Raw genomic sequence first — 24,973 nt, 5'->3', positions numbered from 1 at the left:
CCCATCTACTCCACTACCGGGGTAGGGTGGGGAGAATCATGTTACAAAACATGAATTAGACGGTTTGAAAAAAATATGATGTAAAAGTTCTGCCTTTAGTGCGGACAAGCACAAATCACATTTAAAAACATGTTGGTTGTGGTTATATCGAGACAGGACCTGAGTATGATGACACGCAAACTAATACATTTGTAAGCACCACCTTTCCTTGTCTAGTTGCTAGTGCCTTGTCAGTACTAACACAGGCGGTCAATCTAAATTACACAACTTCAGCTATGTAAATAATGTAGCTGAAGTTGGCATACTTAGTTCTGCTTACTGCAGTAACTTCACCGTGGTAAGGCGACCACTGATGCTCTCCCATCGATTCCACCTACTTTTTTCATTTTGGTGGAGTATCAGAGTCAAAGGGAGAGCACTCGGTAGCTGATTTATCATGTTTAAATCGGGTCGATAGCTGTGCATCGATACAGCCCATAGGGAAGATACGCCCTGGGTTCTATTTACAAGGGGCTTTTTAAGGCATTTTCTAACATAATGCCTTTTTCCCCCAGTCTAAGCCTGACCATGAAGAGAACTTGTAGGATAGGGTCCTTAGTTTGTAAGTACTGGATTTGGGATTTTTCTGGGTAAAGCAGACCTTTGCCTACTCCAAGATGTTTTTCCTAGAATTTCTCATCTTTGCTACTAACCGTTCAAGTTCACATAGTCTAGCACAGTGTTTCACAACCAGTGGTACAAGTACCCTTGAGGTACTCGAGAGAAGTCTGGGGGGAGGGGGAGTACGTCAACACAACTGAAATTTGGAGAAAACTGAATTTTTAAGTTTTACAGCGCTATTATTTTTGTACTTCCTACACCCAAAAATTCCATCGCCTGCCTGGCTACGATTAAGTTGTTTAAACAAATGTGTTGCAGTGGTAGAAAAAAAAATGTGTGTCTGAAAACTGTAGGTTCTGGGAGTACTTGTAATTTTTTTAAAGGGGTATTTTATAAAAAAAAAAAAAAAGGTTGAGAAACACTGGTCTAGCATATACAAGATGCTAGCATTTTAAGCAATTGACCCTCATCCCTGACCTTGCTCCAAGCCGTTAGACAGGATGACATGGTGTTTAAAAACCTTGTAACCACTTGTGACTCTGTCTACGCTACTGCTCTCACCATTGCTACTACCAGAGGAAACAACCATCGGGTAGCTCTCTCACACAGCTACTGTTCCAAAGTTTCATGTAATAAGCTTTTCTTCCATATTTTCTAAGCCAGTGATTTTCAACCTTTATTTCATTTGCAGAGGCCTAAAAAGTTTAAAGTGGAGGTGCAGAGCTCTTTGGAAATCTTAGTATGTGTAATCCCAGGGGTCTGCCAACCACAGGTTGAAAATTACTTGTTCTAAACCCATAATAAAAAATAATTTGCTCTAGGTTAAGACTGTCTTATACTAGGAACAGATTCTTAGCTGGTGTCAACTGTCGTCATCCAGCAATTTACGGTAGCTGAGGATCTGCCCCAAAGCTTTTGCCAAAGAGAAGGCAGCAACCAAAAATCACTGACATTGCCCATAATTTGAAAGAGCGTAAGTTCGTGGCTTCTGACAAGCCTTGCCCACCTAGAACCAGGACGAGTTCCGACAGGTGCAAAGCAATGCGAAACTAGTGGCAGCGCGAATTGCATCTCCTCTCCAAGCCACAGCCCCACCTGTTCCCTCAGCTTTGCAGAGGGTCGTTAGTACTCCTTAACAAAGTCTTGCAAAGAACTAAAGATTGAAGAGCAAAAGAACTGAGTGCAAAATGGAGGAGGAGGAGGAGGAAAGGGAAAGTTTGGAGAACTGGATTTTAAAGTGACCTGCAACATAGGGAGGCACTGATTTATGCCCTTGTTTCTTTCTTTAAGGCATATAGAAGACTGAGCAATGTTGTTTAAGGGTTTGGGGGGGTTAACTCGCTTCCCCCAACACACACCTTCCATATATGAGAAATGTCAAGTTTCGTTTCCTCCCGGAGAATTTCTTGGAGGTCTCCAGTGAGCACCAGGGCCGGCCTTACCATGAGGCGAACTGAAGCAACTGCCTCAGGTGCCAAATGGGGGGGTGAGGGCGGAGAAGGGAAGGGCGCCATTAGGATCCAGAGTGTAGAAAATTGTGTCTGCTGCTGGTGCATCTGTATTCTCTCTGCTCTAGATGCACAGAGATGGTGGCATGCCAGGAGAGTAGAACAGGAAGGAGGCAGAATTGAGACCTTTCAAAGTTTTGGCCCAAGAGAGGGGGCGTCATTTGAGCTCCCCGCCTCAGGTGCTAAAATGTTGTGGGCCGGTCCCGGTGAGCACTCACATTTAAATTGAAAGGGTGAGATGTTAACAAAAGTAATGGCCGCTGGCTGGCCTGCCTGAGGGTGGCACTACGGTCCAATGGAAAGAATACTTGCCCCGGGTTCTAACTTCAGCTCTGCCTGGCCTGGTGACCTTGGGCACATGATGTCTGAGAAGCAGGGATGATGATATACTGCCTGTCTTTTGCTTGAAGGCTATGAGATAGAAAGTGCTGGATATACATCAGGTAGGGCAGGTGGAGAGGTGTTAAAACTGGGCACTGGATTGGGAAGCTGCAGATATAGGTTCTAGTCCCTACTCTTCCAGAAATAAATCAAAAATCTCTCTCTCAGGAGACTCTCTGGTTCAGTCTCTCAGCCCTGGCCTACGCTAGGGGGTTATTTAAATAACCCCCCTTATTTCAAAATAACAGGCGAAGCGTCCACACTCCCAAGCCTGTTTTGAAATCTGTACTCCTGCTTTCCTCTGGGAATAACAGAGAATTTTGAGTATTTCAGTAGCGTGAATACTCCACTGCTGCTATTTCAAAATAACGACTCCCCCGAGTCATTCGAAGTAATTACTCCCCGGTGCTTCCTGAGGTTCTAAGTCGAGGTAGCACGTTCACAATAATGGAGCTGCCTCCGACTAATTCCAAGACTCCCCCATAGAGGAGACACACTATTTCAATATTATTATTGAAGGAGTTGTTTACTTATTTTGAAATCATTTCCTGGCGTAGACACACCCTCAGTTCTTACACGGGTGTATTTGCGCTATTTCTTCCGTCACTATGCATTCTCGCAGGGTAGAGAAGGCTTTTTTTTTTTTTTTTTTTTTTAAGTAAAAACAAATTTTTTTTTTAAATTTATATAAAAAGGCCTTTACACATTCTAAAGCAGCAAGGAAACGCTCCAACGTTTCTGCAGGTCACCTCTAAGGTTTTTTAGATTAAAAATATTTGCTCTTGTTTATCGTCTTTTGCTAAGAGTATGGACTACCGAGGAGTTATCTAGGGGTGCGGCGTTACAATGGAGTAAGATATTTGAGTAATAGTGAGGAGCAAGGGATATTTAGCTAAAAATGCTTACTGCTGTTTTGTAGGGGTTTGGTAGTATACATTTTACACAAATTCCTGACAGACCTTTGAGAAAAAAAGCTTGTTCTATGGAAGATTTAAACATCTTTTGACTAAGAGCTAAGAAAGGTTCCAGCAGCCCTCAACACCCGTGAAGAACTCTATATTCCTAAGCTAAAAAGTAAATAAATGCACCCTGCACACCTTTTTCCTTTAAAACTTTCTAGCTTCCTTTGTATGTCACGAATCAAAAAAGGATGCAAATAATTTTCTCTTTCTTTGGCAAGGCAGTTTTTCCATGAATCTTTCTCAAGACATGTATACTAGGCAGGCAAACGCAATCAGATATCTTTCCTTTTATCAACTTTTACCACAAATGATCCCAAAGCATGTTACATCTCAATCTTTCATTTTTATTAATTTAGAAAATTAACAGGAAGTAAATATGACTTTACTTGCATAACATCAAAAGCACTTATAAATAGCACTCTGAAAACCTAAAGCCAAATCAAATTTGATTAAAAATAGAAGTGGGCTTACTATGATCTCATTTCAACTTATGCCAACAATATATTTGAGCTTCCCCTCCCCCCCCATCAATTGTTTGTGGGATTTTTGGTGGAGGGTCGGGGGGAACCCTGTATATTATACATGTACCTTTTTAGGCAGGATCTTGGAAATTCTTCAGTTACTGTGGGTTTGTACAGATGTACAGCACTATCATGGGAGTGCTTAAATCTATTTAAAGTCCACACCAGAATTCAGAAGTGAACATTGAAGCCTGAAATATAGTCAGAAAATGTTTCCACATAATAATGAGGTGCTAGTTCAAAGCAATGAAACTGCATGTGTTTAATATCCTAAAAAATGTCAGTGCCCGTAAAAAAAAAAAAAGTCCCAGTCCCATTGCAAGGTTGAATTACTGTAGTTTTGACTGTTAGTGTTAGATTTGGTCAACCATGTGTAAAAGGCAACTCCCCACAAATGTGGTTAGAACACGTTCCACCTTGCAGTGGAGACAGGACAGGGTTTCTGGCTACTGGGCAGCAGCCTCCAAAGAGCTAAATATTGCTGTGGGACTGGGATTCTCAATCTCCTGAGTTCTTATCCTGTCCCAATGAACCCTGTGACCTTGGTCAAGTCACTTATCCTCTCCATTACACACAGACTATGCCTTCTCAGGAATGAGAAGACCAACAGGGTGGAAACAGGAGTGAAAGATACTTAACTAGCTGGAGGACTGGGAGATACAGCAAGCACCAGGGAGTTGCAAAATGACCCTGCTAGAGCTGCAACTACTTGGCTCCATCAAATATAAAGGACCAATCCCAGAAAGGTATGCTGTGAGAAAAAGTTCCTATAGGACAACCAGTTTCAAACAGTAGGAATAGGAAGCCTGCTTCGAGCCTAGCATCAGCATATTATGCACTTACAAGAATAGATGTTTGCAAAGCACTTTGATCATACCACTTAATCCTCACAGAGGGTATCATTAGCATGCAGAATGCCAATTTACAAACTCACTCGGGAAACAGGGACAAGAGTACTTCACTGGGCCTACAAACTTTCTACGGGGATGTTCATGATTTGGTTCCTTTTGCACCACATGTTGGAACGCAACGAAGGACTAACTATATCGGAACCAAGCCCCTGCTATGCTCTTACAGGACAGTTGCAATTTACAGAGTTTTTGGTGTGCCACTCTAATAGAAAGATGAACACGTGACTTGCTAACGAATGCCTGTTCAATTACTTCCATGGGGAGGTGGATTTGAGCGCTTGCTCTTATTATGTCTACACTCCATCCCATTCTGGTATACACTCAAGTGGCTTGCCCCTGCCCCCACCATGCTTCTATTTGCAGCACACTAGCTCAATTAGATCTAGCATAGGATGCCTACAAGTCAGAATTTCCACTTTCTAGCTCGAGTGCAGACATTACCCATGATTAATTAAAGTGCCAGAGGATAATTAAGAGGGGGCTTGACAGAAGTGGAACACACCAGCAGTCCCTCTCCACCCATGAGCCTGAGTCAGCAGACAAGAAAGGCTGACCTTCCATGCCCCCCGCAACAAGGTGTGTTTGGAGAGCCACAAAAATTCCTCCAGTAATAAACAGAACCTGTCACCAGGACGTGCCTAAATGAAGCCAATGCCCATTTTTAAATTTTAGATTGTTTTAAATACCATCAAGGAATTATTTGTTCAAATGCAGCAATTACAGAAAAAAGCAGCATATATTAGAGAAGCTGACATTACAACAGGATTCCCAAAGCAGGATCCCATTGTACCATGCAGATGAACCAGGGTCTGCCTGGTTTGCTCTGAATTGAGTCAATACAGATGCTGGTTATAATTGTTAAGCAGCTGAATTATGGACAATTCATGGAAGTAACTTCTCCATATGTGCATTAGTACAAATGCAATAGTGAGACTAATTTTTTTTTGTTGTAGGTTTATACGGAGACAGGCAAGTTAAAGAATCACATGGTCTAAATCAGCAGACTATGCTTCCACGTTTAATAGACTTTAAAAATAAGTTCATACAAAAGGAGTCATTAGGATTTTAATCAAACCTAACTAAGCCTCTGTGCTCAAGAACAGGGGGTTCATCAGTTTAAGATGCAGAATACAAGCCACATCAGCTTACCACAGTAACTTCTCTGTGGTGGTGGGTGCTTAGCATTTTGAAAGTCAAGGCTATATTTATAGGGTCCCTCCACCTCTGTGGGTCATGTTTGGATAGTTCATAGTACAACCTGAGCAGTAATGTGGTGGTGGTGGTGGTAGGGGAAATGGGGGGAGGGAGAAGGACATGTATTTTGCAGACCAGCTAGATTCAAGTCTATTAAAACGCAAATAAAAATAGATTGTTAAACTACACTCACTAATAAAACCCCCCCACAAATACGTAACAGTCTTCTCTGTCAAGGAACTACTTGAGACTCTTTGCCTGAAGCATTTGAGTGGTCACATCCAAACCCTGGTCTGTAAGATCGTTCTCCATCTGTACCTTTAGACTGTAGGTCCTCCGAGAAAGGGAGCTGGTATGTCTGGTGCCAATCTTCCACTGCATAAACTATTCCCCTCTTGTTAAACATTGTGCTCCAAAGTCTGCCCTGCTGCAGTGGAATAGCACGGGTGTAAGTTAAGTCAGAATTTAATTCTCTTTGATTTATAAAGTTATTTCGCCCTCTGCTCCTGCAGTGCACTTGACCTTGATTTAAGGCTTTAACCACAGGGCAGATTAGAGGGACACCAACTTGAAAGTCACAATTTTCTGTCTATTTTACAGTCACTATTATCTACGTCTAACACTCAACTTCTATAACAGAGGAGTTAATGGAAAATGCCCCCCCTCTTTCCCCCCACCTTGTTCAGTCTCGTTTTGAAGTCAATTTTAAAAGCTTCAAAGTTTTGAATGAAAAGCAACTCTAGTAACTAGGAAAGCAAAAGCACCTGTTTTACTTTTAAAAAAACCAACCCTACACATTTCAAAGGGTTTTGAACATCCTAATTTTAAAAGTTAGGTACTTTTAAAAAAAATTCAGGGCAATAGCACCTAACCGTAACAAAAAGCCAAAGAGAAAACAAATGTTATGTTCCTTCACCTCATTTATCACTACAGATACATGTTGTGAGAAGTATGATTACTGTCAAAACACACCTGAAGTACAGGCATCTACTCAGCTGCAAAACTCTTATATAGGCAATTCAGTTATGTATGATCTCAAAGCAGGACATATCCTATGATTCTGTAGGATGGTACTATGGATTGGGAGTAGATATCCTACCCTGCATACTGCAAGATTGTTACCAATGGTGGCAACGGAATAGATTTCCATGTCACTGAAGAAATGCTCAACTGTGCACTGAATTGAGACACTGCTTTTTCAAATGGCATTATTGATACTAACTCCAGGTTACTACACTAATTGGACAGCAAAGGTAGTATTATAGCTCCTAAGGGTACCACCAGCCAAATGTATGCGTGTCAGGTATAGGTTTCCATTATAAGACTTCCTTCCATCAGAAGGATGTTGGAATAGGAAGACGGGCGATGCATACATTTTCACACCAAACTAAGTTATTTGCCCAAGACAGAAGCCAGGTTAGCACCTCTTCCTCTGTACCAAGTGTCTGCATTTGAAATGCCGCATGGCACAGCTGCAGTGCTTGGCTGTAGATATTACAGTTCTACCACAGGGAGGTGCTCGTAGCAGGCTGTAAATTCCCCTTCCCCAAGAACTAGGAGTTACCTCAACAGAATTCCATGAGCCTTGCCTAGTCTAAACTAGGGGTCAGATAAAACTAACCACAATGGGGGAGGGGAGAAGAGGAGAGACTTCCACACCTTTGAGCAAACAAATTAGTATAGAGCAGGGTATTAGACAAGTGATCTACTGGGGGAAGGGGGGGGGGGGGGGAAGAGAAAAAAAAAAAGAGTGGTAAATGCTTATGAGACACCTGACCACTTCTTGTGTTTTATAAAGCATGAGAATATTTCAGTTAACAGCATTTTACTGGTAATCCTGAAGGATAATTTCCATTCACTGTTCAAATTGTAGATCTGCAATTTGGTTTGCTTTAGCAATGCAAACAGGCTGCAGCTGAGTATATTCTTGTAAACTGACCACCTATGCTGATTTTATAAGTTCCACCACAACTAGTGCAAAGATATTCTCCACTTACAACTGTGAAGTACACATTGACTCTGGTCTTTCGGGGAAGGAGAAAGGAAGGAATACAGATAACAGGTAATGAGGGTAAGCTTGTTTTATTCTTCTGAAAAAAAGTCATGCATTTGTAGTGCTCAGGGAAGAGAATGTTAGCACCACTTAAATTAAGTAACTGCTTTTCTTTTATAAAGGACATCAAAATAGCTCCACTATAGTATCATCAGTGGACACAAGGTCTCTAGGTATTCAGAGGGGTACTTAAACAACCTCAACCCACCTCTCCGGCTCCAAATCACATTTTTAACCTATCCATTTAAAGACAGACAAGCGTATTAGTTGCCTACGCCACCACTTCTAGGTCAGCAGAGAAATTAGGCGATTGTCTGGTATTTCTCTTGCCAACAATCAGAAATCTAGAAAAAACCACAAGTCTGAAACAGTTTAACACAGGACAAAAAAGGCACATTTTAATATGTACAGCAATGCATTTGGGCTATAAGTGTACCCAACACAACTGAAAAAAAAGTCCAGTTTAACGAACGCTTTTATACTTGTTCAATGGAGTCAGCCTCATTGCTAGCCACCTACCTTTCCGCATCTTTGAACGCTGCTATATACATACAGTTAGCCATGAATGTTCATTTAGGCTCCCCTGTTCAAGTAATAAAGTTCAAACTTGCATAGCATCTTATGCCACTCAGCCATAAACAGGTAAGATTGCATATTAGCTGGAGTAGCCATCTCTTTCAATTCAGCCAGTATTAGCTAGCCACCATTTTTATCTTTGAGACAGAATGTTTAAAGTTATCCCCCCTCAGGGATGCCACAAACTTCAAAAGTGAACTTTTTGCTGTCAAGGTACTTTTCAGCCAGAAATTTAGAATGGTGTCAAGAACAGTTTTAAAAATGTAATACTGTTTATTTTGCTTCAAAAAACATTTCAGCATTCTAAACATACAAAAAACCAACAGAACGTTGCAAATGTGTTTAAGTACAGAGTGTTTTTCCAACTTCAATTGCCGCACTTGCTCTTCACTTCGTTGACAATGAAGAGAGGTCTACAGTTTCAGTTTAAAAAAAACCTACCGCACTTAACTAAAAAAATCCATATACTTCTCATGCCAGCTGAACCCCCTTCCACAACTAAGAATGGCAGCAGAATGCTAATCTCACTATATACAGAAAGACAACTTTAAGCTAAATGGACGCCCACTGTAGTGTAAATAGATCTACCCTCACAGTGCATGCTTTGGGCCATGGCACCTATAGAAGGTACAGCCTTCCAAAGTAATCATCCCTCCCTAAGGCATCACAACTCTAAGCATGTACCACAAGAATTTGTCTAGTTTTTACAAACTATAGATATGTACAGTTTATAACCCAGGATTTTCTAGCCAATAACCATATAGTAACACCACCTTACAAATTAAAAAATGCTTGAAACATTTTTAAATGCTTTGTTACACCAACAGCAAAGTGCACAGAGTGAGGAGAACACTAGAGCGCCTTTTCATTTTAAAAATGTTTGGAAATATGTACAACTTTGATACAGTTTCAGGGTGCTCACTACACCCATGGCCACTTCATGTAAACCAGTTACAATTTCTAGAGCACTTTTAGAAACTACAATGCGATCAGAATCCGAATTTTGTAATTAAGCCTAATGAGGGCAACAGCACCATCTCAAGTCAGAGGTGCTTTGTTTATGGTGTTTCCCCTACTCTATGGTATTCACATCAGACAAATATTGTACAGTTTTATTCATCATCCTCATCTTCTTCATCCTCCTCTTCATCCTCCTCATCCTCTTCATCTTCTTCCTCTACCTTTTTCCGGGCAGCTTTGGCTGCTGCACCCTTTGCACCATCAAACTTTCCTTTAGACTTGTAGTCTGCAACATCCTGCAAAGTCAAGAGGATGTCTTAATTTGCTCTAAGCAATAAATGCATAGATCACTTGTACAGCAGTGGCAGGAATTTTAGAGAAGCCAGCTTTCAGCAGCCTTCTCCCAGAGGGAAAGGCTGCTGGAGCGACAGCCTACGGGCTTGTGGGTACCAAAGTATACCTGAGTATTCTAAACATTAGTTTGGCATCCTGAGTTCATGATTTAGGGTTTTTAAAGGCACATTCACTTTCAGAATGTAACAGATGTTTATGTAATTTGACTGTGCTAAAGTGATTCCTTCAGCAAAGTCAGCAGCCAAAGCTTCACTTCAGAAGGGGCTCCGAGGAGAGGGAACAAAACAAATCAAAATCTAGCAGCCAAATATCACAGGAGCGACACCCCCACATTTACCAATAAAGAGTTCAGCCATTACATGGAAGTGTATTATACAGTATAGATCCAGTATACTAGGTCTTGCTGATAACCAGTCCTTACATGTCACAGAAGCCTAAACAAAGACAGCCCCTATGTAATATGGATCTCTTCATTAAAATTAAGTGTTTATGCACACATGTTCTCATGTTACTAAGACAGGGTACAACCTAGCCTTACCTTTTCATATTTCTCCTTCAGTTTAGCTGCCTTATTATTGTAAGGCTGCTTTTCACCATCACTTAAGTTGTTCCACATTTCACCAAGTTTCTTTGCTACATCCCCAATAGATATGCCAGGATTTGTGGATTTGATCTTGGGACGGAATTCTGAACAGAACAGGAAGAAGCCAGACCTTGGAGAAAAGTTTCATATTAAAATAAGCATCTCAGAATCTGAAACTGAAGATCTGAACTGGGCAAGGCCTCCAGTTCTTTCAATCAACCCACCCAAATGATTCACAAGACTGAGGACTGTCAAAAGACAGACAGTAGAGGGAAGAGTGGTTTAAAAAAATAATTTTAAAAAGCCACACAGGATATTTGGGTTTATTTATAAACCAAGCTTGCAAGACATTAAACACCTGTTCACTATTTTAAAACTTTGCACATTTTTCCATTTGCATTGTTTGGGGCATCTAAAAATCACTGTCATTTCCTGCCTCATTACTTTAGAAAGTTAGTTTATAGAAAGTAAAAGTTTTGCATCTGTCCAGCTATTGGAGTCACATTTAGAGCTCCTTAACTTGAGAATTCAACTGTCAGAGAGTTTATAAACAGGTACTAATAAAGCTGTTCCTTGTTATCAAGATTTGATCTGATCTGGTGTTCAATTTGCATCTTCGAGAGAAAGACACATTGCAACAGCTAACTATGAACAGAACCATTCATGTGTACAGCCTTGCAAAGAAAGTTACTTACGGTGGTCGTTTTGGGGCATTAGGGTCCTTCTTCTTCTTGCCACCCTTAGCTGGTCCATAATCCTTCATTTCCCTATCATATCGTACCTTGTCGGCTTTTGCCATTTCATCAAATTTGGACTTCTCTTTGCCTGACATGGTCTGAAATAAAGAGACACAGACGAACACTCAGCGAGTTCCCCTTTTCTGTTGGAGTTATGTGCTAATGGTGTCTTCACTGGACTAAGGCCATCTTGGAGGACAAGGATTCACAAACTCATTATCACAAGGGCCACCCTCAGCAAGGGCCGATAACTGAATTTGCTCAACCTCCTCCTTCTAGAGTTAAGCTATTAAAATAGCAGGTGGCCACCTCTTACTTGAGGTGCATGGGGAAAAGAAAGGAAGTGTTTGGTGGTGTTTTCTCCACCCAAGTTTCCAATGCAATCTGGAAAGGGAGTATACATTTTCCTCACCCAAGGGGAAAAAGAAAAACCAAACTAAACAAAGTTAAGGAAGGGGTATTGGTTGAAATGAGTCACTCCCTCATTTAAACAAGGGTCGCAAGAAGTTACAAATTAAGTTACCTTCCACCTTTCTGAGCACTTCTTGGAAAACTCTGCAAAGTTGACTGGAACTTCTGGGTTTTTCTTCTTATGTTCTTCACGGCACGTCTGCACAAAGAAGGCATAAGCAGACATCTTGCCCTTAGGCTTCTTCGGGTCACCTTTAGCCATCTTGACTCTGCAGGGAGGAGAAAAGATAAGTCACTGATTTAAACTATTAGATTAAGTAAACCCTCAGGTTGAGTTTGGGCAGAATTAAGTGGTTCTACTCTAAGAGCTGAGTCTTCCAAATACAAGTAGTATGGCCCCATAGCGAGATAAAAATGTATAATCATTTCTTAATGTGTAATTGTATTTTATAAATATAAATTACAAAATTTTATTTGAGTTTGGCTGCTGCATTAGAGCTTGAACAGAGTGCATAACACCAGTCTGAGTTATTCCTTCAGGACAGCTAGAGTTCACATGTAAGTGCCTGTCACCCAAGAGAAAAGCTTCCACTGATTCTCCCCACCTTGAAAAAAAATGCAACACTGTTAAAAAAGGTGTACAAATAACGGCCAGTTTTAAACCATATTAACTGCCAGCCTCTGCATGACAAGAAGCATTTTCTTTTGCTCCATCAAGTGACATGATTCAGAGTGGACAGCACAAGGGTGTGATTAGCTAGTTACCAACAGCAAGACACTAACTTTTGGATGGTGGTTTTAAAATATATATTTTTTATTTTTCCAGCCTCCTGTAGTCGTATTTTCTATTCGAATCCTTTTAAGAGAGTTTGAAACAAAAATTATTGGACAAAGATAAATATTTAATTATGCACCCTAATCCAACATGTGCAGTAAAAGTGGGTTTCCAGAATCATTCCCACACCCCCATTCTGTAAATGGCTACAGATGTTTTCATCCCCTCACCCTGCCACACAAATATCTTAAAAAAAAATTTGGGGGGGAGGGGGAGAGAATTCCTGTTTCGGTCACATATTAAAAGGCAGCAAATCAGGTTTGCAAAGTTTCAGATTCAAGGGGCAGGATTTTGTATGTTTTTACAGCCCCCCTTTTGCTTCCCGCCATCTTCCACCACCCCCCCTTCCCAAGGTCACAGCAAAAATAGAGACAGGACCCTCTTTCTGCATATTGCCCATGGCCGGGGGCATTTGCTGCTCCAAGTGGGGCCAGTGCAGCCAGGATGTGCCCAGCTCAGCAGCGCTCCTTTGCCTGAGACTCCAGTAGAAGGAGGGGGGGGAAAAAAACGACAGGTCACCAAGACACCAATAATTCATCTTCCATTTTGTGAAATGCTTCTTCATGAAAGAAAGTGCCCCTGAAATGAGCCCCTTTGCTAGCCTGGGGGGTGGTCCCGGGCGGGGGGCACAGCCTGGCAGGGCTGGGGCAGAGTGGGGCTCTCGCCCGTGCCATAGGAGTATCTATAGCCTTGGTGCTAGGCAGGGATATAGAGAAGTGGTTGCTGTTCTCCTCGCCCATAGCCGGCTCCATTCGCTAAAATGGCTTCTCTAAGGCAGTGAGGCTGCTATGCCTAACAAAGCCGCACACCCCCTTCTGCTCAACTGACGCCTCCCCGCGGGGGCTCCCGGGCCCCCAGCCCCCCCAAAACCACCCCCTCCCCTAGAAAAACCTCCCCTCTGTCCTGCCAGCGGGGTCTGGGGGCCGTGGGGGCTGGGGCAGAGGCAGGAGAGGGAGTTAAAGCGCTCCCCCCCCCTCCCCTCCCATGTCCCTGCCTAGCGCAATACTCTGTATAACAAAGACTCCCGTGCAGCCATTACAGCCCAGGCTGCGCTCAGGCGCGCCGAGGGGGAAAAGTGCAAAAAGCCCCCCAACGACCCCCGGCCAGCCCGCCAAGCACAAGGGGAGATAGAGAAAAAGGAGCCGGGGCGAAAGCGAAAGGTTTGGCCGCTCTGCGGGGCTGGGGAGCGGAGATTTCCCCCGCCTCGTGCCCCCCTCCCGATCGCTGTGCTGCTTACACGTCTTTCTTCCTTAGCCGGGGCTCTCAAGCGCCAGCCATATTAATGCCCACAGCAGAGGGAGAGCGGCGCAAGGAAGAGGCGGCTCGGGGCTTCAGCCCGGGCACCGGGGCACGAAACGCACCTCGCCGGGCAGGGGAAGAGAGGCGGGGTGGGAAGCGAAGGGCTCGGGGGAGCGAGGCGGGCCGGGGGGCGAGGGAAAGAGACTGTGCGGCCGGGGCGCACGGGCGCAGCGCCCTGTCAGATGCTCGCGCGACAGCCATGTTAATGCAGAGTCGGCAGCGGGCAGAGCCCTGCGCACGGCCGGCGACTTGCACCGCGCCGGCAGCCCCGGAGGAGAGAGCCCCTGCCCGGGCGGGGGGGCGCCGGGGGAGCTGGCCCCGGGGCAGGCGCCGCACCAGCCCCAGCGCTGCGGGCAGCCAGGCGCGACGCGCCCCGACGGGCGCTCCGGAGTCGGGGCACCCCTGCGGGAGATGGGGTGCAGCGCTCCGGAGAGGGGGGACACGCGGGGGTCGGGGGGGCGCTGCGCCCCGCGCCCCGGCTTGCAGCGCCCGGCTGGAGCGGCACCCCGCCTGCCTGTCCGCGGGAAGGGAAAAAGGGGCGAAAAAAGTTTTTTAATCCAGCCGGGGAGGGGGGAAGCCGCCGGAGGAGGGAGGGGGAGAGAAAAACCCGCGGGGGAGGAAGGGGAAAGGGGGGATCGGGCGCGGGGGGAGGGGCGAGGGCAGCCGCCCCCCGAAAAGTTGCCCGTCGGAGCGGCGGCGGAGCCGCACGTACCTGTATTGTTCGCGAGCCTGGGCAGTAGCTGGAGCGCAGGGCACGACGCTGGGCTCAGCACTGCTCGGCTCAGCCTCGCGTTGGCTGCCTCCGAGAGCGGCCTGATTGGCTGCCGGGCTCCGCCGTTTAAAACAACCTCCTCGCCCCGCCATTGGCCGGGGAGCTGATGAATATTCATCCCCGGCCGGGCGCCCATTGGCCGGCGCCGGCCCAGCTCATTCATTCAAAAAGAACGCCCGCCGGGGACAGGCGCGAGCCGGGCCGGGGGGAAAGTTGTGCGGGGCGCGAGCCCGCGTGGCCCCGGCGCTTCCCACGGCTGCGGGCGCCGCTCCAAGCGTGCCCCGGCCCGCCAGGCCTCCCTGCTGGCCCCGCTCTCAGGGCTGGGCCAGGCAGCGCAGGACCCGGGGGATAATCCGACCCAGCGTCGAGTCCAATGCATCATCCTCCCATCGTGGGCGCAGGATCAAGGACTCCAAATCCCCCATTCTGTCAACTTCCCCCCGCCCCCCACGACAGGCCCTTAAGGAGGCCGCTTCCCTCCCTGCCCACATTCAGAGATGCTAGGAGACTCAAGAGGAAGCAGATCTTTAAAAAAAAAATTGCAGAGGCAAAACTCCCTGCAAAAGGGAGAGAAAAAAAGGGACTTTTCGTTCTAGTCAGAACCCGCCACTTGGATGAGTGCAGTACAGCAACTGGTGGCTTTCACAGATGGCAGGAGCTCCTCCTTTATTTTGACACAACATACATTTAATTGACAGCCCCGGGAGCATGCATGTGAGCATCAGACTGCCCTGGAGAGAAAAGCAGAAAGGGACGAACTTAAGTGCTGAGAAAAATGAAGAACTCAAAGCAGGAGAAAGATTCGAAAGGGAAGATGAGAGAAAAGGAAGTCGAGATGGGAGTGGACAAGGAAATACAAAAACACAATAGGGGAGAGCAGAAAAAGCATTTCAAAGGACTGGATGGAAACAACCGGCCCAAGCAGGTAAAGGCCTGATTCTATGTCAATGAGTCTATTTGCAAAATAATTAAGTAGTTATTACCCACTGTAAATAATGGTAATAGAACTGGGTCTGAAATAAACTGATAACATTCATTATAAATAATGAAAGGAACTGAAGAAGAACTCTGAATTTTATCTGAATTACATTATTTCAACAAAACAGCAACAATTTTTTTTTTAAAGTCAAAATTCAACTTCCTGCTACTGCCAAACTACTGACCTGCTTCTGCAGTTTCTTCTGTATAAAATATTCTGGGATTTAGTGCTTACTATTGAAGCATGTTGTATTTTATGAACTACACAAACCGCGAAGTCCAGCTATGCAATCAGCACAGCTCTCTGACTCAGCTGGGGAAAGTCCCTCCCTTTTGGCTCACCTGAAAAAGAGAGGTTTCCTGCAGAGCATCTGGCAAATGGTTAAACCGGTCCTCTGGCTTACCACAGTTAGTTGTCTGAGAAACAGATCTGTTATTTTAAGGCAGGAGTGGTGTGACTCAGAAACCACTATATAGAATGCACTCAGAGTGATTTTTTGTGAGTGACAAGGCAAAGATGGATAGATGCATGGTCTCTGGGTAGGGCCCTGTTTCCCCATGCTTCCTCCAACATGCAATAGAACCTCTGAATTATGAACCCCAGAGTTACAAACTGACAGGTTAAGCACCCTCCTCATTTGGAACTGGAAATGTGCTATACGGCATAGGCAGAAACAAGTGGGAGGGGAGAGGAAACAAATCCAGTACTTTTTTTTTAAAGAAAGTTTTTTTAAAGATTTGAGAATGTAAGGAAGCTGTACCTGTGTTTCATTTCAATTAAGATGGTTAAAAGCAGCATTTTTCTTCACATCCCACAACAGAAACACTAATCTAAGAACCAATCCCTGCAACAAACCCTGTTGCCAACTCTGTCTACACATCTACCCTACTGACACCACCACAGGATCTACCCACATCAGCCATACCCCATTGAAGGCTTGTTCACCTGCACATCTACTAATCTGATATGTGCCTGCAATGTACCTCTGCATGTACATTGGACAAATCGGATTGTCTATATGCAAAAGAATAAATGGACACAAATCAGAAATCAAGAATGGTAACACAAAAAAAGAAAACCTGGGGGGAGAGCACTTTAACCTGCCCGGACACACAATTATTGACTTGCAAGTTGCCATTCTTAAGCGCAAAAACAAAAAACAACAAAAAAAACCTTCAAAAACAGACTGCAACACAAAACTGCTAAGCTGAAATTTGTATGCAAATTTGACACCATCAAAAGTGGTCTAAATAGAGACAAGGAGTGGCTTTCTCATTACAAAAAGTAATTTCCCCTTCACATACTTTCATCTTCTCATCGCTGTTGGAGGTGAGCCACATCCACCCTGATTTATTTAGCACTCCCATTTCTGAATTCTTGTTTTTCCTCCTCTTCAAGCATCTGAGGAAGTGAGTTGTATCTCATATAAGCTTATGCTCTAATAAAGTGGCTAGTCATTAAGGTGCCACCACATCCCTTGTTTTTGCTAAAAAGAACTAACAAGGCTACACCTCTCTGAATGCTGTCCATATTCAGCTGCAGACTTTTGAACGGAAACTATAATGTTTTGTTCAGAGCTACAAACATTTCAGAGTTACAACCAATTTCCATTCTCTGCAGTGCTGCGGTAGTTTAACTGGTGTTATGAGCAACTTGGAGGAAGGATAATATAAATCAGAGAATTTTAGCAGAAACTACACCGAATTTCTCCCCAAACTGGCTAAACTCCATTGAAGATTTTAGCTAAAATTCTGCTTTGGTTTCTCATTCAATTTTTGACTTTAATTGATCCTTGCCCTATTTGTGTTTTAAAACCAAAGAGCATAAGACAAAGGAAAGGGAACCATTCATAAATGTGAATGAGACTACTATGGGGACCATATGTTGGAGAAACCTCACAATAAAAGGCAAACAGCATGACCACAGCAAAATCTCTTTCTAGTAGACAATATTCTGAGCAACTTTTACTTATTGTTAAGGATAGTTGTAGGTATCTCAAAACATGTTAATTGTTATGTCTTGATTATGACAACATGGAGCTGTGGGTTATGTTCTGGATTTTCATGCAGCACTTTACTCCCTGTATTACTGTCAAGGAAGGCCAGTACCAGACTGGGAGCATATTGGAAGTGGGATGAGAAGGCCTTGCTTGGAGAGCATGACTAATGTCTCCCACATGACCTTTATAGCCAAGCAAGGAGCAGCACCATGCCAAGGAAAGTCACCACCAGAAATCATAAAATCATAGAACACTAGAACTGGAAGGGACCTCGAGAGGTCATCAAGTCCAGTCCCCTGCCTTCACAGCAGGACCCAGTACCGTCTAAATCATCCCTGATAGGTGTCTGTCTAACCTGCTCTTAAATATCTCCAATGATGGCGATTCTGCAACCTCCCCAGGTAATTTATTCCAGTGCTTAACCAGACACAAGAAAGTTTGTCCAAAAGACTCTCTGGGGAAACTTTGACAGCAGGTATTAAGTGAGTTGGGATTGCAGGGGAGAGACTTTGGCAGCAGAGTGTGGGTGGACTTTAGGGCTTTGTTGTAGGGCTTGCATGAGAGTTTTGAAAATAGCAGGCTTGTCGTCAAGGATGGAAGGAGTAGGCAGAATTAGACATAAGGATGCTGAAACTGAGGGGTGATGCAGCACCCTCTATAATGGAAAGCATGTCAAAACAAACAGTTGGGTTCAAGATCTTTCTGCACCCCTGTTATAAAAATTGTTCCAGCACCCCTGGGATTAGAGGGGAGACAGATCATTGGGGATGCAGATTACAGAGTATGGAAGGGTTGCTTGCTGATCCCCTGCCCTTCCTCTGCTGTTAGACATCCTGAGGCCTTTCTCAAACGAAAAGAAAAGGTAAGGGCCCAGTTGTCTGCCAGCCTCTTGAGCGAACAGGAGTCCGGGAACTGCCAGTTTCCAACCTTTGCTAGCTAATGCAACACCAGGATTTGAGAGACCCAATTCATCTGTCCCGTGATTAATTGGAGATGCCAGCAAGTGGTACATAGTAAAGTATGTAAAGAAAGAAGAGGGCATATGTTTCTACTGAAAATACAACAAACCCAGGACTTTTCTAATAAACAGAGGCATCTACTTGCCTTATGCAGGAGTGAGGAAATCCTGAGAGGGGAAAAATCTCACTTATCTGACAGACCATTAGTAGAGACAACTGTACTAAGAGTATTGACAACGGAAGAGTTGGCATTTGGGGTATGTCTTCGCTGCACAGCTAACCAGGGGGACTGGTCTTAGCACTTGACATAGGATAACCCCGGTGAGACTGTTCTGCATCGGTCTCTGGGTGCGTATCCCATGGTTCTTTGGGGTTAAACTCTCTGGGGTTCTCTCTCAGACAGTGATGTCAACTTCAGGAGAACTTGTCTGCCCTTTGGAGGGAATTGTGGGAAGGCCTTAGAGGACTATCCACATTATTATTTAGCCTGCATCCTCACTGCAAAGTGAAAAGATCCCCAAGTAAAAGCATAGCTTGGCTCCAACCCATGCCCCTTGTGAGATAAACTAGTGTAGGCTTAACACACCTACAAACTCAAGTAAAAGGATTTTCTGTGGTGCTAGGAGGGTGGTAGGGAGGATTTGGGCTAAAACTCAATTTAACTGTGCAGTGAAAACATATATAATAGTAGGAGGTCCACAGACTCTCATCTTCTTGTGACTCTGGTCCTGTGGAGCAGAATTAGGCCAAAACTGAGCACTTTGGAAACTGCCATCTTGAACTGCTAACTTTCTGATTCCTGCGGAGTGATGCAGAAAGGTTTGAAAACAGCCTTGATAGCAGCAAATCAAGAGTTCATTAACCCTGTTCATCTCAGTAGCATGTTAACCAAGAAATTCAGTTATGGCAGCTTAGGGTGGGAATTTTCAAAAGCACTCCCCGCTGGCCTAACTGGGTTCCCATGGAAGTCAGTGACTCCTGAGTTAACATTCTAGTGTGAGCAATTGAGACAATTAACATATCTTTTGCAGCTGCCCTCTAAGGATGATTATAGGCAACCCTGTATAAATTCAGTAGGCTCTCTCTGCAACTTCAGTGCCTTAACCTTGGTTTTTAAACTAAATTCTGTAGAAAACAGAACTCCAAAGATCCATGTACAAGCCTTAATTCTTGCAATATGTGTAAATTCCACACACACACTGATTAGTTAGTGTCTGTGGTTTTGAAGCTGAATTCCAACCTATGTAACTCCAGTATCTCGGCCTGCAAGACTATTTCCATTTCAACCTACAAAACAAGAAGGCTGTGTCTACACTGGGCCACTTATTCTGGAAAATCAGCCGCTTTTCCGGAATAAGCTGCGAGCTGTCTACACTGGCCCTTGAATTTCCGGAAAAGCAACGATGCTCTACTGTACAAAATCAGCCGCTATTCCAGAAAAACTATTCTGCTCCCCCTCGGGCATAAGTCCTTATTCCGGAACACTGTTCCGGAAAAGGGCCAGTGTAGACAGCCCAGTAGTCTTTTCCGGAAAAAAGCCCTGATCGCGAAAATGGCGATCGGGGCTCTTTTCTGGAAAAGCGCGTCTACATTGGCCACAGACGCTTTTCCAGAAAAAGGGCTTTTCCGGAAAAGCAGCCTTCCAATGTAGACGCTCCTTTTCCGGAATAACTGAAAATGGAATAGTATTCCGTTTTAAGCATTTCCGGAAATTCATGCCAGTGTAGACACAGCCGAGGTATCAAATATATGCTGAAAACACTAAATGCAGTATGAAGAGGTATTTAAGAACCCTGCCTGTCCTGCATGTTAGAGAGCCAGAAGTTACTATGATCCTGATTTAGCTCAATGGGCAACTTAATGTGGCCCCAATTAAATATTAGTCCAACTAAACAGATGACCCTGAGTGCTTATTTGGATAGATTTAGCAGTGACTGCAGGCCCTAATATATATACACTTCTGCATTACCCCCATTTGTACTTCGAAGTAATTAGTGCCAAATGTATGTAACGGGGGAGGAAAATAATATAGATATATTTTTAAAATACTTAATCAACAGGCAGATTAGGCAACAGTTCAAACCTTTTCTCTAGCATAAATGTGGAGGGGAGGAAAACAAACAGAAGCTGACACTTATCTATATAGATAGGTTGTTTTCACCATCTGTTTTTCTCTGCCACTTTCTCCCTAGTCATGTCTGGTGTTTCTTTTGCTCTTTATTTAGCTCAGTTTCACACCCCCGGTTTGGATCTTTATCCATATACATTGTTCTACCCATGCCCTTCCCTCCCTCTTGTTGCCATCTCCCGCTTCCTCAAACAGGCCCTTCTGGGTACATCTAGACTGCGGGGTTTTGCTTTTTTTTTTTTTTTGCGGAAGAGCAAACACACTCTTTCGGAAGCCCTGTCTTCCTCATTCTAAGAGGAAGAAGGGATCTTCCGAAAGAGGGGGATTTTCCGAAATTTGGCCCAGTGTAGACGGGCCAAATTTTGGGAAAAGCTGCTTCTGAAAAAAAAATTGAAAAAAGGTATGCAAAATGTGGAGCATATTTTGCGTACCTTTTCCCGAAAACAAGGTGTAGTGTAGACCTAGCCTCTGCTGTGACTGTACTTCTTTTAGATTTCTCATCTGTCCCGCTAGCCAGTTCTGCCACTTACAGCAGCTACTGGAAGCTTCTACTTCCAATATTCCCTTCCTTCTTTTCTTCTCTAAAACATTCTGGACCAAAATTTTATGCTGGTGGAATGGGACAAAACTCCATGCAAGTCAGCAGAGCAGTTCCCATTGACATCAGCAGAGAACTTATCTTTGTGTGCCATGTGCCAAACAATAGAGAAGAACCATGTAAGACAAATTACATAAAATTAAAAATTCACAGTTTTTACAGCCTTGATAAACATGTAGGCCCTTTAAAAATAGACGGATGTGACCAGCAGAAATAACCTTTGCAATTTCCCATAGATTTATATTATGCTAGGATCCAGTCCTAATAAAGAGAAAACTAAAATATCAAGGTTTACATACGTAATCCAGACCATATTCAATCCTAAGAACAGTCGTTATGATCCAGCTATTACATCAGAACAAGATTCATAGCTTCCCATATTGCCAGGAAATACACTGGTATCGTCTGTACCCTATCATATATTTCTTCTTTCTGTCAATTGGCTCAACAGCTCCTTTTTACTTGTGGCATAACTTGGGTGTACATCTTTTACACCATAGAGATGTACTATAATATACACAACCAGCAAGCAACAATGGGGTTATCTCAAAAGCTTTGTAGAGATTAGCATGCAGAAATTCAGGAGTTCATAGGACGTTTAGCCAGACATTTAAATTAACAGATGAAGGTTCTTATCAGAAGTGGGCCCAGAGAACAGATCCAAACCTAATGTAACTCTACTGGACATCCTATACAGCTACAACTGTCCAGCAGTCCAGATCCTGTGAGCAAATTCAAAACAATCCATAAGTTAACAGCAAATTGTAGTCTACACATAATCCACCAAACAATACTTCTCATCACTTCAGGGCCTGCCTACCCAGTAATTGATCACGATGGGAGTTGTGCAGACTGAGCTAAAGGTCAACTATCATAGATCAATGTCATTCAGCTAGAAGAAAATTCCCCAATGAAAATAAATGATAAAGGGACTTTAGCAATTAAAAAAAGAAAAGAAAGATGAGGATAAGATCAGGTTTTTCCAAGTTGTTGTATCAAACAATCCATAATAGATAAAAACAACTGCGTCAATGACTCCGTGACAATAGAGTTGGTGACTCATTTGGTTACAAGACAGCTGTAGTTGGCAGTGTGGGCAGGTGTGCTCCCAAAACAGGCTAAGGTCTGGAGCATCTAGTTCTTCTTTGTCAATAACAGATCATCAATAAGCCTGTCATCGTAGCCTCCATGAATACTTCATAGGGTTTAACAACACTTCCCCCAAAGCATATGCTAATGCTGTGCAGCTTCAAGGGATCAGCCTTAAAGGCCAGAGAGGGAGAAACCAATCAGTAGGCTACATTACAGAAGATTGCCATTAGTGGAAAGCCTGGACAAACAGATAACTGGGTTCTAAGAGCTGGTTCCAATATATAGTGAAGTCAGTGGAGCTTCCCCATTGACTTCATTGAGTGTTGGATCGGTCTACCTAAATCTAACCAGGTTTAAGCATGTTTGAGAGAACTGCAGAAGAAAGGCACTGGCTACTAAGAATGGCCAGTCTGCATTGACTCTCTTGAGGTGGGCTGACCAGCGGCAGCATGTAACTTCCACTGTCTTTGTTCTCTCTAACCAGGACATTTTGTTGGGACTTCTTCAGTAACTCACAAGAATGGACAAGAGTGTTCTTGAATGGGAGATCCCAACGGATGGTTTGGAACAATTGTTCTTCCCCCAACAATCTCTCCTTTAGGATCTGATATAATCACCTGGTCTCTCCAGCACTGATAGCAGACGGTTAGGAGAGTTAGTGAGGAAACAGTGTGCAGTATGTTCCATATGCTAAGGATACTCCACCGCATCCGATCTGACTCATACAGAGGAACCAATAGCTCAGAATCAGAGTGTAGATGGTGCTAAGTCGGTTCCGGCTTAATTCAGATAAGACTGAAGTGGTTTCATTGAGGGAATGCACCTGCCAGTGACAGATCAGGCTCCAATTTCCAGAGTTTCAGATGTTATTAGATGATCAGACACCAGTTGTACCCAGAAAGGTTCTTTCCCCTCCTTGAACATCTGGCCAGAAGAATGTGGGCATTTTTCTTAGGTGTAGACCTGGTGAGGCTACTGTCATCCACGACTTTGGCACTCCAAGGCTGGACTGCGGCAATGCATTGCACATGGGGGATTGTGCATTAGGATCACATGGAGGTAAAAGCTAGTTCAGTGTCACAGATGTCTTATTCGATGAACTTTCTGATGTCCCTGGATGCTGCGTTCTTGACTGGTTTCTGGATGGAGTTCAAGGACCTGTTCTTATCCCTGAACGGTTTACACCCCATTAGCTGTGGGACTGCCTCTCTCGCGGGGCCATACTGACACCGTTGAGACCCTTGGGCTATGTCTACACTCGTGGCTTCTTGCATGAGAAATATGCAAATGAGGCTAAGCGTGGTATATCGCCGAGCCTCATTTGCATACCTAATGAACCGCCATTTTTGCAGGAAGAGGCTCTTGCACCAGAAGGAGCTGTCTACACTGCCCCTTCTTGCACAAGAAAAACCCTCTTGCGCAATGCCACTACGCTGATTATTTTCAGGAATAACAGCATTGTACAAAAGGGTTTTTCCTGCACAAGAAGGGGCAGTGTAGACAGCTCCTTCTGGCACAAGATCCTTGTCTGCAAAAATGGCGGCTCATTAGGTATGCAAATGAGGCTCGGCAATATTCCACGCTTAGCCTCACTTGCATATTTCTAATGCAAGAAGCGGCGAGTGCAGACATAGCCTTGGAGGCCCGACAAGCTAGAGCAGATGTTCTTCATGAGGAGATTTGACCTTGGAATTCTGTCCTTTCCTGGGATTGTTACCTTTCTGACCACAAAGCTTATCGTTCCTAGCTGGTATTTTTGGGAGATTGCTTATCGATCAGTGAGGGGACTGGAGGATTATTTAGGTGGGACCTCATGATATGGTTGGGTACAGTCGCTCCAGCTATTGTGGAAGACTTCATTCGAAACTTTGTCAATGGAAAAACTAATTCATTGTCCGATTCTTGGTTTTTAATGGGGTCTTTTAAATATTGGGAGGGGCTTACAGTTTGGCATAGAAAATTGGACAAAATCAGCCTTAAATAATAAATAATACCAATAAACTTTGCATATTACTCATGGATAGCATGGGCATTAGTATATTTGCCAAGTGGGTCTGCTTCTGCCTACTTGGCCATGGGTAAGAGACAGCATTTTTGACTAAATGAGAAAATAAATTAGATCAAATCATTCATTTATTCTCCATGCTGTTACATGATGGATTTATAACACAAGTTAAATGGAGAGAGGACCCTTGTAAAGCAGTGGCAGCACACTGCAGGGTAGGGAAGAGATTCAGCTGGGATGTGAAGGAAGAGGAGAAAAGGATCAAGAGGGAAAGGAAGTACTGAAAATAGAAGTCACCAGCTGTAGAGATCGGGAGTTAATCCAGATTAGAGTGTGGTGTGTAATCTAGAGGAAACAAGAGGATCTGGGATCGGGTTAGTGTCCTGGTCAACAGTTAGAATTCTATTCCTTTTCTGTAAAGGGTTTCACACATTCACCCCAGGCTACAATTATTCAGAATTTGAATAAAATTGTCGGTAGCTTTCCAAACCCTGTACATTCCACTGCAGGCCTGTGTATAGGAACAAGGTGGTGCATCCAAGCCTATCACATGCAA

At 43.9% G+C, this 24,973-nt stretch overlaps 1 protein-coding gene and 1 long non-coding RNA gene across 2 annotated transcripts; one reads left to right on the top strand and one right to left on the bottom strand.

The window, feature by feature from the left end:
• Nucleotides 1-9,778: 9,778 nt before the first annotated feature.
• HMGB3 (high mobility group box 3) lies at nt 9,779-19,374 on the bottom strand (the record flags this gene model as incomplete). The annotated part of the gene is given in 5 exon segments (NM_001286910.1): nt 9,779-9,962; nt 10,559-10,733; nt 11,299-11,438; nt 11,864-12,018; nt 19,364-19,374. Coding segments are annotated over 4 exon segments (609 nt in total). The 5' UTR covers nt 12,014-12,018; nt 19,364-19,374.
• LOC102446267 (uncharacterized) lies at nt 13,607-23,701 on the top strand. The gene is made up of 4 exons (XR_012906954.1): nt 13,607-13,746; nt 15,356-15,582; nt 16,457-18,036; nt 22,897-23,701. It is a non-coding gene; the product is annotated as an uncharacterized LOC102446267 (long non-coding RNA).
• Nucleotides 23,702-24,973: the final 1,272 nt, after the last annotated feature.

The sequence above is a fragment of the Pelodiscus sinensis genome, chromosome 13 (assembly GCF_049634645.1).
Source record: "Pelodiscus sinensis isolate JC-2024 chromosome 13, ASM4963464v1, whole genome shotgun sequence".
NCBI lineage: Eukaryota > Metazoa > Chordata > Testudines > Trionychidae > Pelodiscus > Pelodiscus sinensis.
The sequence above is the reverse complement of the archived record's forward strand: the minus strand, read 5'-3'. Positions and strand labels throughout refer to the sequence as shown.